The 13191-nt window shown below is 52.6% G+C and overlaps 2 protein-coding genes across 2 annotated transcripts in view; one reads left to right on the forward strand and one right to left on the reverse strand.

Moving 5' to 3' along the window:
• Nucleotides 1-5542, reverse strand: part of E2f4 (E2F transcription factor 4) — a 7869-nt gene extending 2327 nt beyond the window's left edge. Inside the window, exons 1-7 of the mRNA XM_005345483.2 lie at nucleotides 5374-5542; nucleotides 4858-4967; nucleotides 4573-4734; nucleotides 4230-4273; nucleotides 3358-3419; nucleotides 2860-3157; nucleotides 2075-2287 (exon numbers count right to left, since the gene is read on the reverse strand). Coding sequence (XP_005345540.1) covers nucleotides 2075-2287; nucleotides 2860-3157; nucleotides 3358-3419; nucleotides 4230-4273; nucleotides 4573-4734; nucleotides 4858-4967; nucleotides 5374-5508 — 1024 coding nt within the window. The 5' untranslated portion in view covers nucleotides 5509-5542. The remainder of the gene's footprint in view (nucleotides 1-2074; nucleotides 2288-2859; nucleotides 3158-3357; nucleotides 3420-4229; nucleotides 4274-4572; nucleotides 4735-4857; nucleotides 4968-5373) is intronic.
• Exoc3l1 (exocyst complex component 3 like 1) lies at nucleotides 5539-13110 on the forward strand. The gene is made up of 15 exons (XM_005345486.3): nucleotides 5539-5648; nucleotides 7109-7417; nucleotides 7602-7762; nucleotides 7961-8136; nucleotides 8213-8432; nucleotides 9438-10047; nucleotides 10120-10237; nucleotides 10353-10478; nucleotides 10578-10678; nucleotides 10854-10958; nucleotides 11779-11908; nucleotides 12020-12142; nucleotides 12226-12381; nucleotides 12485-12609; nucleotides 12692-13110. Exons 3-15 carry the CDS (start codon nucleotides 7717-7719, stop codon nucleotides 12879-12881), a joined length of 2226 nt encoding a protein of 741 aa, XP_005345543.1. The 5' UTR covers nucleotides 5539-5648; nucleotides 7109-7417; nucleotides 7602-7716; the 3' UTR covers nucleotides 12882-13110.
• The last annotated feature ends 81 nt before the right edge of the window (nucleotides 13111-13191 follow it).

Raw genomic sequence — 13191 nt, forward strand, 5'->3', positions numbered from 1 at the left:
TATTTATTATGTATACAATATTCTGCCTGCAGGCCAGAAGAGGGCACCAGACCTCATTACAGATGGTTGTGAGCCACCATGTAGTTGCCGGGAATTGAACTCAGGACCTTTGGAAGAGCACGCAATGCTCTTAACCATTGAGCCATCTCTCCAGCCCCCATACAAATAATTTTAAACAGATTTTGGGAGGCCAGTGAGATAGTTGAGTGAATCCCAGTGCTTGTCTTAAAGCACGACTGTCTAACTCCAATCTCTGGAGCCCACATTAAGGTGGATGAAAAGAACCAACCCCATGGAAGAGCAGATGTGCACAACCTCTCCATCCCCAGTACTCTGTGGTGTTGGTGATGACACACGTCTTCATACATGCTTAGCAAGCACTCTACCACTGAGCAATATCCCAGGCATACTTACAAACTGAGAAATACTGGTTAGGACTGCATTGAAGAAAGGCCATTCCATTAGTAAGAGTAAAGAAAAGGATGCTTTTAATTGGTTTACCAGGCAATAGCCCCTACGTGGTATAATACCAGCCTACCAGGGCATAACTCTTATGGGGGTAACCAAGCCCCTTTTGCTTAGATCTGAAGCCAGTTCCATAGGAACTAGTTCATGCCTGGTACTGTAAACCTTGTCAAAGGCCCATGGCTGGAGAGATCATAGCTTGTAGGCGGGGAACTTACTCCTATTGCTTTGCTAAATAGGCATATCATCAAATCATCTCCTAAACTTTTATGCTTCTATGTTGATCAGAGAAAATGGGCAGCAGGAGTTCATGCTCGTAGCTCGTAGCTCATCAAAGTACTGAGAACCAGTAGAGTGCTCAGCCCAGTGTTCAGGGAACACTGCAAAAGGAGATATGGGAGGAATGTACACGTCATGGGATGCAGAAGTGCTGTGAATGCCGGTCATGGATTTAACAATGCCGCGGTATTCGTGAATTCACGAGCAGCTATGGTTACCTACGTGAGATCAAGCCAGCCAACTAGCTGGGAAAGGGGGAGTCATTTTCTTTGGATCTGTGCTTGCATGTAGCACTAACTAGAATGAATGGGTTATAAAAGAGATGAAAATGGAAGAGGAAGAACTAGGAGAATGAAGGGGGAGATCCGGGTTGGAAATGATCAAAGTACACTACATAGAACTGGGTGTGGTGGCACACACCTTCCATCCCAGCACTCAGGATGCAGAGGCCACCTGGTATACATAACAAGTTCCAGGAGAGCCGCAGCTACATAGAGACCCTGTCTCAAAAAGACAACAATTAAAAAAAACACATTGAATATATGCATGAAATTACAAAAAAAATTTTTTAAAAAAGTTTTAAAGGAAAGAAAGACTATAAATCTCGAGTGAAGATGGCTCACAGTTATCTGGGTGCTGAGGATGCGAGAGGGATGAGAAGATCTGCTTCACAGACCTTACCTGGACAACGTAAGGCGGGCAGCAGAGGGACCAGGAACTGAGGTGACAGAGGTGTATCAAGTCTGGGATAAGAGTCCACACAGAACTTGAAAGTCAAGCTGGGAGCAGGGTGGATAAGTTCAGCTGAAGACATGCAAGAAGGAGGTGTCCACCAGGGATGCAGAAGATGGACGTCAGACATAGAGATGTGGAGACTGAGTATACCTGGACTATGTAGAGGCTGAAACCCATTATCAGCTCCCTAGAGCTGAGGCCCTCTCCAGGTGTGATATGGGAAGTACCAATGTTTAAGCCAGTGATACAGAAAAGCCAAGAGCTGAGAGTAAAGACAGAAGAGGAAAGAACACCAGCAGGGACCAAGAAAGCACCAGACTTAGATCCTTTAGGAGCAGCACTGTGTGATTAGGAGGCAGAGTCAAGGAGAACATGGAGTGCTTGTTGAAGGCATCTAGACAAGGAAACACGAACGGCAAGGGGAGTACAGAGCAGCAAATCTCAATGAGTGAGGCTCAGCCCTGACCTGAGACTGGACACCCTTGTCTGGGTGGCAGAGAAGAGGGGTCAGAAGAAGGGCATTTCCCAGCTGTGTGTTTGGTACAGCACTGAGCTGACTTTCCCTGCTGGCCCTCGCCCCTCAGGAAGTACTCACCACCTGTGGGGTCTGCCTTGATGGGCTCGAAGGAGGTAGAAGGGTTGGGTCCAGATGAACTACTGCTGCTGCTGCTGCTGCTGCTGCTGCTGCTGCTGCTGCTGTCCAGGAGGGCAGAAGACTGCAGAGGCCGAGTGTCCAATGTTGTCAGGCCCAGTGGGAGTGAGCTGAGCTCACCGCTGTCCTTGTTTTCAGTTCCAGGGCCACCACTCACTGCAACCACATCCCCAAACCCAATCACATGGAGTCAGGAAATGGACCCTAGAGCTTGGCTAGGCTAGATGTTATGGCCAGGACGACCACAATGCTGATACACAAACCTAAAGAGAACTAGCCACCACTAGCTACAAGACACAATCTAGAAAAGATCACTGAAGATAGAGCAAAGGTCCTGGAGGAGGGACCCACTGGATACTGTCTAATTTGGGATAAACTTGCCTACTAAAACTCCCTACACAGTCAAAGCTTCCTTGTTAGAAAGGACATATTCAGGGCAACTGAAATGGCCCCGTGAGTAATGACACTTGTGGATAAACCTGATAACCTGAGCTCTGCCGTATTAAAGGAGAGAACCAGTCTCTCAAGTTGCCATCTGACCTGACCTCCACGTGTATGTTGTGCATGCCTCCCCCTCTAAATGAAAAAAGTAATTTAAAAGGGTATATTCACAAGGAAAGTTAAGCAGGGACCCAGCAGCCTATTCCGATTCTTAGGACGGTACTCTACAACACAGACACCTTCTGTGGGCTCCAGAATAACTCATTACATCTTACCACGAGTCTCACCTGCAATCTCAGCTGTCTGGCCTGCCACCTCTGAGACTTCAGTGCTGCCAAGAACAGGAGCGGGGGTAGTTAGCTGGGGACTGCATGGACGAGAGGTTTCCTGGGGCTGAGCTAAGGCAGGTTTGGGCAGAGGTGGAGGAGTGGAAACAGCAGGTGGACTCTGGAGCAGATCCTCAGGGGGGGGTACAGGCACCGCCACAGGTGGCGAACTCCATGCCTCCTTGTTCACTAGCAACACCTCAATGGGGCCGCTCACGCTCTTCAAGTGAATCTGGTACTTCTTCTGACCATTGAGACCCTGGAGGTGGTGCACAAGATGGGGAACAAGTAGAATTGCAAGCAGCCATGGCTTGCTGGGTGAGAGCCAGACTGTCTGCCAATCCACCTAGATAACCCCCCAACTCCAGGCCTCCCCCTAGCTGCCCCACCCAGAACTTATCAAGCTCCACAGCCAGCATCCACCCTCAGTTGACACCGCCTCAAGGGATGAGCACATACCTCTGGGATGGGCACCTCTAGGCTGGTGCCTGATGGGGCCCGGATGGCAAGGAGGGTGTCTCCTAGAACCACAAGGGGAATGGGTCAGGGCCCAGGAGCTCAATCTGAGCTAGGAAAGGAAGTGTCTGTTCACTGGAGCAAGACAGGAAGCCACAGTCTCTAGGAAACTGAGTATTAAGCCTCTACCATCCCAGAGTGCTGGGCAGGGCTAAAACGCTTCTCTCCCAAAAAACTCATGCTCAGTAACCAGAAAATCCAGTGCAAACACGCTTTTTTTCCTTCCTTTTGAGACAGAGTCTTTTTTGTTTGTTTTTTCAAAGCATGGTTTCTTTGTGTTAATAGCTCTGGCTATTAACTTGCAATGTAGACAAGGCTGACCTCCAACTCAGATCTGCCTCCTCTACCTCCAAGTGCTGGGATTCAAGTACAATTACATTCTGAGTGAGGTCACTAGCTACAGGTAGCACTTCACTTCTCAAATATGTTGATCCCTGAAAACACATCTAACCAAGTTTTCCCAAGACCAAGATACAAGAAGGAATAGAAAAAGGAATAGCTCCTATATACACAATGCAAATGAACTAACTACAGATTGGAAATGGATGCCGCTGGCCCTCGTGCACAAACATATACATTTCACTTTTTCTCTGTGCCTCTGTCATGTCTAAGAAGCAAACCCAGGGACACACCGGACGCTTGTACCCTCAGTGTTGCTGGTCTCTCCAGAGTTTCAGTGGCTCTCAAATGGAGATGCTGCCTGGCTTCTCTTTAAGCAGATACCAGGAACTCTCTTAGGAAATGGAACTTCTCCCTAAGCACAGAACCTGATGCTCAGCCCCACCCTCGTCTCCCCTTCCCCAGGCTCTGCTCACCAGCAAAGCATCTGCAGATGTCTTCGTGGGTCACGTAGGCCAAGGTGTGGGGGTTAAGGAGAACAGCGGATGCCTTTCTTATTGTGCCAGACGGCAGACCACAGAAGACCCAATGTTTTAGCAGCTGTCTGACACACAAGCCCTCGGAGGAAGTTCTGGAACCTGGGGCCCAAGTGGGTAAGGATCATGGGCTAAGGTTGGAAGAGAAGGGAGCCTCAAGTCTGAATCCAACCAGGGGCTGCAGGATCACTCTCCCAAGAGGGACAGGGCCCAGCGCCCCACGGGGCAAAGCCGACTGAGGGTCCCTTGCCCACTCCCCAGAGCAGGGTCTGCCAGAGGATATCAGCTGTTCTGGACGTCTTCTGTGACATTCCGGATGCTCTGCTGCACCCACACCTTGTGCTGGTCAAGCTCTTGCTCCCGCTGCTGCAGCTCCTTGATCTCTGCCTTGAGCTCAATCAGCTTGTCGGCAATCTCCCGGGTATTGCAACCGGGTCCCACACCCCTGAACCGGAGGAATGAGAGACTGAGAGGACCTGCTGAGAACTCCGGGTCCAATACCTCTGCTCACTCCTACAACCACCCTCCCATGCCGGACACTTCTGCCCTCCCTAACATCCCTACTCACTTCCACTGGATGCTGTTCTTGGACTTTTTCTCGATCAGACCAATACCTTCCAACACGTTGGTGATGTCGTAAATCCGCCGTTTCTGGCGCACAGCGAGAGTGTCGGCTGCCTGGCAAGCAGAAGAGAATGGAGAACGCTAGCGCCACTCTTAAGGGTGCACCCCGATACCTATAGTCTGGGATGGGGGTAAGTCTTGTGCGCCACCCCTGGAGTTCCCTCCAGCCACTCCAGCAGTGTGTTGGGGAAGAGTCTTGGCTTAGTTGTGTTCTGATATTCTGATGCTCGTTTCCCTGTGCTAGCCATGAAGGGCCACGAGGACCAGCACCTGCAGCCCCGACTCAAGACACAGAGCTCACGCTCTATGGCTTGAGCGAATGAAAACAGCCTCCCGCCCGTGAGAAAGCACACGGCTGGCGGCCGGCTGCTGGGGGACCTAGGGGGCAGGACTGCGGTTCCCGCTACTGGTCCAGGCCTGGTCCACCATCTCCCCGGTCGTCCCTCAGCCCGGGCCGCACCAGCTTGAGGTCAAGCACGCCGTCCTTGGCTTCCTGCAGAAGCGACACGAACTTGGTGGTGAGAAGCCCCAGACTCTTCTCATGCCTGCTTGGAGTACCCGGGGGCGGCGGCGCCTGTGGCCCGGCCTCCGCCATCGCGCCCGCCCGCCCTCCCTCCGCCTCCCCTTAGCCAGGCCAGGCCAGGCCGGCGGCGGCGCCACTTCCGCTTCCGTTCTTAGTCGCCGGGCCACCAGAGCTATCACCGCTGCTTCCGCTTCCGTCTCGCGCCCTCCAGGGTAACTGGTGCAATTCCTGTCTGCAGAGCTAGACGTAAAACCTCGGGGACCATCAGCAAATGTACCATTAGCCAAGAAGACGAAAGAATCTCCTAGGACCGCTAGTAGACATAACAAATTGTATAGAAGGAAGTGGCAGGGGCCGGGCCGGGATTGTCAGTGAGCAGTAGAGAAGAGAGAACGACCGAATCTTACTTGCTAATGTGGCTTCAAACTAACTGCCCGAACCCCCATCTAGGGAAGGGAGGCCATACCGCCTGATAAGCTAGGCCTATTAACTTAAAACTACTCCGAAGGCTTCCTTACTGTTTTGAGATCATCCCTGCCTTCTTTAGTTCTTGCCAAACCAGCAAGCACTAACTATATCTAGCCTGCCCACTTCTTCCATCTCTGCTCCTCTTCTTTAGTTCCAGCATCATTTTCCTCCGGCCTCCAAACAGTTCAGAGGTCACTAGTCTTGTTCACAACCACTTCTCAGCCCGTGCAAAGGTATTTGCCTCTGTCGGAATATAAGGAAAATCTTTAAGGCAGTTCCTGACAGATAGGAAGAACTGTGTGTTTACAAGACTCATTTGTTTTTAAGGTTTTTATTTTATTTTTATTATTTGTATATGTGTGTGTCTGTGTGGGGGTTTGTGCACATGTGTAGAGGTGCTCAGGGAGGTTTACAAGAGGGTGTCAAATCTCGAGGAGCTGGAGTTAACAGGCAGTTGTGAGTTGCCATGTAGGTGCTGGGAATTGAACCTCTGTCCTCTGCGAGAGCAGCTAGTGCTCTTGCCTGAGCCATCTTGCCAGCTGACTAGTGATATTTATTTTTAACCTTGTTATCACTTGTTAGTTTATTTTGATCAGTTTCTCTAGGAAGCGAATTGCCTTCAGCAAGTCTATGGAGGATTCATACTTGTAAAAGTGTAAAACAAGCAGAATTCACAAGAGTTAGTTATAATAGAGCCTATGGTGCTAGCTCTGAAATTAGGGTAGTCTTTCTGAGGTGTTCATATTTAGCAAGGGTGCTTACTTGGGCCTTTGTACATCAAAACTGACTCAGAACTTGAGTGGCAAAGCCCTCGGTAGCCTAGACTTCTGGCCGCTAGGAAACGAGGGTCTATCCTGATGGATGGATTTGTGTGGTACACCAAGTGGTGACTACATTATCATCATCTAATGTCCGTGGTTCCCTATCCGTTTCGGAACAATGTAACCTTTCTGATCCCTGACTGCTGTCCTGCACTGCACTCTCTGCAAACAACAGACGCTCTTTCCTCTACACAGGGGGAAGAGGGGGGGAGCCATCAGCAGTCTCAGATTGTCATGTTGTGTGCAGCCACAACAACACACGGGAGGGTCATTCTTCAAACCAGCTTGGTATGTGCATATGTGTTTCCTGAGCGCTCAGAAGTCCTAGATGGGCTTGGTCAAGACTTGATGACAGGGAGTTCATGCCTGCCCCCACCCCACAGGAAGTGGCGCCCAGCTCTCCCCACCTCAATGCAGATGCTTTTCCTGTTGGGAATAAAGCGACAGAGACTCAACTTCCTTCCTTTCTGCCTTGGAAAAGGAGGGGCCTTGGGGAGAAAAAGGGACTTTTGGGCTGGCAAGTGAGAGAGAGACTTCCTTGGGGAGAGGAATTTGGCTGCTGGTGCCAGAGGAGCTGGAGTCACTTGGTCCGTGAGCAGTGAGGGTGTGCTCAGCTCTGCAGGAGAGAGAAGGCCACTCTCAAGGCCAAGGCCATTCGTGGAGGAGGGAGAACTGGGCACTGGTCTGACCTGGTAAGTTCTGTACCAAATTTCCTGGGCGTTACAGAGCAGAAAAGGGACTTGCAGCTAGTGTGCTGGGCCTATTTGCATGCTCTCTCACTTGGCATCTGCAGAGGCACAACCCAGAACCGCAGAGGGCCAAGGCCTCCCAGGTAACCCCCTTCTGTCATTCCTACCTCTCTCTTATTTTCTCAAGGGACTAGGGAAGAGCCTTGTTCCTCTTTCTCAGAGGGGACAAAAGGACATCCACTCTGAACTACGCCAGGCTGACACCTGCACACCTATCACATCTCCAGCTCCTCAGGCACACCATGGACTCAGCAGCCAAGGACAAAATACAGCCCATCCTTCTTCCTGGTATGAGCCTTGCTTGCTAGTCTGGGAGGGGGATGATGGCAAGAAAAATGGAAACAGTGGTGCTGTGTTTTCCTGCCAGATCTGGCTAGAACTCTATAGGGTAGCAAAGGGTGGGCTCTCTCTGGGCGATTGCTGAGGAAACAGAAGGGCAGCAGGTTTGTTAGCCACAGGCCCACCCTGATGGACACATCTGCCCAGGCTCTTCCTGTCCAGGGCCTGAGTGGCCAGAGCAGGAGAGGGCAGAACAGCTGGCTCGGGGCGCAGCACTCAAGTGGGCCTCGGGCATCTTCTACCGGCCAGAGCAGCTGGCCCACCTGGGCCAGTATCGAAACCGTGAAGTGCAGCGTAACTATTTCCTGGAAGCACGAATTAAGGTGGGTACAGGAGCAGGGAGCAGGGGCGTTGGAGTGGGACAGGGCTGGCCAGGCCTTACCAGCTAACTCTCCGCAGTCGGTGGTGCAGTCATACCTGGAAGGTGTACAGACTGGCGTGTGGCAGCTGACCCGAGCCCTTGAGGCTGTGCAGGGAACGCGGGAAGCCCTGAGCCAGGCCCACCACTTACTCCAGGGTTTGTCTCAGACCTCCCAAACCCTGGCACCCCTGAGGGAACATGTCGTCCAGCACAAGCAGCTTCAGGTCCTGACTCAGTTGCTGCCGAGACTACAAGCAGGTGAGTGTGGGGGTGGGGGTTCTCTGGGCTCGACTTCTAAGAGTCCACAAATACCCACGCTGAGCAGCAGCTGGGGCACTAGGGAAGTGATTACATGGAGAGATGCACCCGGAGAGTAATCCTAACTTCAAGAGTATCTGAAATAGGGTACACAAGCAGCTCATCCTGGGCTTCTCAAGCACAGATATGGAAGTCAGCACGGACATCCCATTATGCGGCTGTGGCCATGGTGATTAGCACATTGAAAGGGCTTGGACTCTAGCTCAGAGGCAGAGCATGTGCTTAGTATGTGCAGGACCCTAAATTCGGTCCCAAGTATTCCCCCAAAATTACACACACACACACACATACAAAGTTCAACAATACCTGCATCTCTATATATGCATCAATATATATACACATAAATACAGATATATATGTAACTAACAAGGTGGGTGAATAGCAGTCAATATGGTCTCCTATTTATTTTGTCTGTCTTCTAACATTCTTTTGAAAGATTTTTATTTTAAGTGTATGTTTGGGTGCCTGAATGTATGTATGTATGTATGTATGTATGTATGTATGTGTGTATGTGTGTATGTATGTGTGTGTGTATGTGTGTGTATGTGTACCACATGAATGCCTGGTACATGCAGGGATCAGAAGAGGACTTAGATCCCCTGGAACTGAAGTCACAGGCAGTTGTGAGTTGCCACATGGGTGCTGGTAGTCAAACCCAAGTCCTATGCAAAAAAGCAGCAAGTGCTCACAACCACCGAGGCCTCTCTCTAGCCTCCCACCCACCCACCTCCCCAGGTTTCTTGATTTCATATTCTATTGGCTCAGGGATTGACATATGGCCCAACTCTAGGCCATAGCCTGAATGTTTGGATTAACCAGCGCTCTGCTGTGCTCACCACTAAATATTTAAAACCTCGCACACGTCTCAGGACCTCTGTGTCCCTTGCTGTACCAGCAGCACAGGTGGGAAGACTAAGACCTCAAGCGACCTCCTTTCTTCCCTAGTGCCAGCCGCAGTGGCCCACACACAGACCCTGATCGATACTCAGAGATTCTTGGAGGCATACATGAGCCTACGGGAGCTAGAGCAGCTGCAAGAGGAGGCATGGACACCCCTAGGAGGGCTGGAGTTGCCAATATTCCAGGGACTGGGCCTCCTGGCTGAGGCGCTGTGCCAAGCTGTGGAGGCAGCTGCCGGGGCTGCAGGGCGACTAGCCCGGGAAGATCCAGCCCTGCTGGTAGCTGCTCTTCGTGTGGCAGAGGCAGAGACTGAGCGTACAATCCTGGGGCAGACACCCCGAGACTGGCGTCAGCGATGTCTTCGGGCGCTACAGGAGGGCCTGGACCGGGCCCACTTCACATCACCTGCGCTGCCTGAGCCAGGGGCCCTCGCAGGGTGGCTTGAGGCGCTGCAGGTAGCTCTGCCTGCTGAGCTGGCTACGGCTGAGGCCTTAGTGGCTCCCTGCTGCCCACCAAACTACAAAGTGGTTCAGCTCTGGGCCCACACCCTGCACAGTGGCCTGCGCCGCAGTGTTCAGCAGCTCCTCTCAGGGCCTGAGCTGGGAGCTGCCGACACCTTTGCCCTGCTGCACTGGGCATTGCATGTGTACATGGGGTGAGTGTTCTTGGAGGCGTGGTAAGAGGGAAGACTAGAGGCTCAGTATGACATCCTGCTATCCATCTCTAGGAAGGAGATGATGGGGAACTTGGAACTGGGGCCTGAGGCCGATGTGTCCCAGTTACAGCCCCTCCTGACCCCGGAGAACATCGAGCAGCTGGAGACAGCATTTGTGGCCCAAGTCCAGGTGACTGGTTAGGGCAGAGGACAGAGGTGCTCTGCTCACCGCTGTGACCACTGTCTCATTGAATGTCTTGTCGATACCCTGATAGGTCTTGATGCTCACTATCCTCTCTTCCCAGGTAAGTGTGGCTCAGTGGCTGCAGAAGGCACTAGATGGAGAGGTAGCTGAGTGGAGCAGGCAGCAGGAGCCCAACACAGACCCCTCTGGTTTCTACCATTCACCAATGCCTGCCATTGTAATGCAGGTGGGTGGGAAGTACCCAAGGCAAGTGGGCAGCTCCCACAATGAAAGGGAGGTGGGCAGGTCTAGGGGATTTCTAAAAGCTGCCCCTCCCTGCCTGCAGATCCTGGCTGAGAACATTCAAGTGACCAGCCTGATCAGTGACTCACTGCATCGGCGGGGGCATGACACGGCGCTGTCAGAACTGGGCGTGTTCTTGAGGAGGTTTGCCAAGCAGGGACCCATTCACAATCCCCGGCAGCCAAAGGGCTCTGAGTGAATAGGGGAACCCCACGCCAGTGGGGAAAGGGTTCCTTTAAACAAGGACTTGAAAGTGGGGCTGCAGCTGTGGGGTTGCCCGAGCAGCAGCAAACCCAAGGGTCCCCTCTGCCCACTACAGCTTCAGCGATGCTCTGATCCGCTTCTCTCAGGACCATCTCAGGGGAGAAGCCCCTCACTATGTGCCCTACCTGCTGGCTGCCTTCAACCACCAGTCAGCACTGAGGTACTACACTTGCACTAACATTCTTCCGAGTGCCTCAAAAGCACGGATGCCACCCACTTTTGACCCACTTTGGGCCCACAAAGGTGGGGTTCTAATCCGGGCTCTGATACTAGTTGTACCACAATGCATCTGTCATTTTTCTTATTAGTTATTCTACTGTTACTTGGGTGCTTAGTTGAATAGTCTGAGATAATAAATAAAGATGTGAATATTTATATCCTTTTAACAAATATTTATCAAGGCTTTACTCTATATCAGATAATGTCTGAAGTTCTGAAGTTACAGCTATGAACTAGGAAATTTTCCCTGTGCTCCTCCTACTTTAAGACAAGAGTTTTACCCTGTGGTTCAGGCTGGCCTCAAACTGGTAGCAATCTTCCTTCTTCAGCCTCCACCAGGCCTGGCTATCTTCTTGAGTATTATGCCCTCTGTAGTAGGCACAAGGACAGACATAGAAGCTGATGCTTTTTTTTTTTTTTTTTGGCACCTGTTCTGGAATTAGCTCATGTAGACCAGGCTGGGGTCTCGAACTCACAGAGATCCTCCTGCCTCTGCCTCCCGAGTGCGCCACCACCACCCGGCCAAACGGATGCTTTTTACTCCCTCTTGTCGAAAATTAGCTCTCCTCCCTTACCGAGGAGGAAACAAAGAAACAGAAAGAGTGGCTTAACTAGAGCTTACCTCACAAACTGAGAGCCACCCTTCCCGCCCCCTCCCCACCACACACTGTGCACCACAAGGTGGCGCCAGAACTGATGAATCCTTGAGGGCCATGCGAGCCTTGGCCTTGGTCCTGAAGTCGTACTTTTGGTTGGGCCAGCTCTTCGTTATCCGTCCTGCTGCCAGACGGGGAAGCTTCAGGGGTCTTGGCTCCAATAGAAGCAGCGCTGGACGACGTACAGAAGAGGATCTGCCGCCTGGTATTGGAAGCACTGCAGGCTGAGCTCCAGGTGAGGCTTCCAATCCAGCCAGGATGGGAGTGGGAGAAACACGGTATATTTATGGGGTCACTGCGGGATCCGGATCATTCCTCTAGCCTGTCTCTGCCATGCTTTCCCTAGCCCCTGTTCGCATCTCTACCCTCGCGCCGGTGGCTACTGAGTTCTGAGCTGCTGGATGGTGTGTGTGAACAGACGTCGCACTTCTGCCAGGATTTCTGGCGTGTGCGGAAGCCTGCTGTTCAGGTGGAGCAGGGAGAGGAAGGTTGGGGAAGGGGCGCTGCTGATGGCAATCTGTACTCAACTCAAACTGGTTACCTGCCCTGCAGCTGCTGCTGGCGGAGGCGGAACGAACCGTGGTGTTGCAATACCTGCGCGCGCTGATGCAGGGCCGCCTAGTGTGCCGCGGTGCTGACGAGCGGACCCAGGCGGCTGAGCGCCTTGGGCACGATGCTGTCCAGCTTAAGGAGCTTTTCCTGGGTTTGGTGAGAGCTCGTTGGGAGGGCAGGCAGTCTACAGTCTACAGAGAATCTCAGTAGACGGGTAGAAGCCGAGGGCCCGCTGGAAACCCTGTCCCAATGTGTTCAGGGCCTAGAGGAGAGCGCTCACTGCGCGCCGGTGCTGCTCGCGGTGCGGGAACTGTTCAGCCTTCACGACCCCACGCTGCTCGGCCTAGAGGTGGCAGGCCTGAGGCAAAAATTTCCCGACGTGAGGTGAGGGGAGGGGGGACAGGGGAGGAGGAAAGAGCCGAGGAGGGCAAGGGCGGGGCTGACACGCGTAGTGGTGTTCCTGCAGCGAGGACCATGTCTCCGCCCTCCTGGACCTGCGTGGGGACGTGTCCCGAGAGCATCGCCAGGCAGCACTCAGCTCTCTCCAGGCCGGCCCACCGCCCTCACCTTCCTCTGGCCGCCGTGCCCTCTTCAGCCTCGTACCGACGCCTACGCCCTCACTGTCCTCCTGCCTCCCCTCGGGTCCCTGCTCCTGACCCTTCTGTCTGCGTAATAAAGCCACATCCACCGCGCGTCTGAATCTATATGTTGGGGCACGCGGGTGTTGAAATCAGCGCTGAAATTAGGGGTCCATGTCCAGTGATTATCCTGGCTGCAGTTTTAGTATTCCCGTAGCATCTCGCCTATGCAGACATTTGCTCTCTTTGTGAATTGCGTCCCCAAAACCCTGGGCTCCCGCGGAGTCCTCAGTACCCACGTATCCGCCCGCCGGCAATAAGAGTCTTCACCGCCTTCGCCCGACGCTTTAGAAGCCGGGAAACTTGTGGAGGGGAGGGTTTAGGACGA

This window comes from Microtus ochrogaster, chromosome 4 (assembly GCF_000317375.1).
Source record: "Microtus ochrogaster isolate Prairie Vole_2 chromosome 4, MicOch1.0, whole genome shotgun sequence".
NCBI classification, from domain to species: domain Eukaryota; kingdom Metazoa; phylum Chordata; class Mammalia; order Rodentia; family Cricetidae; genus Microtus; species Microtus ochrogaster.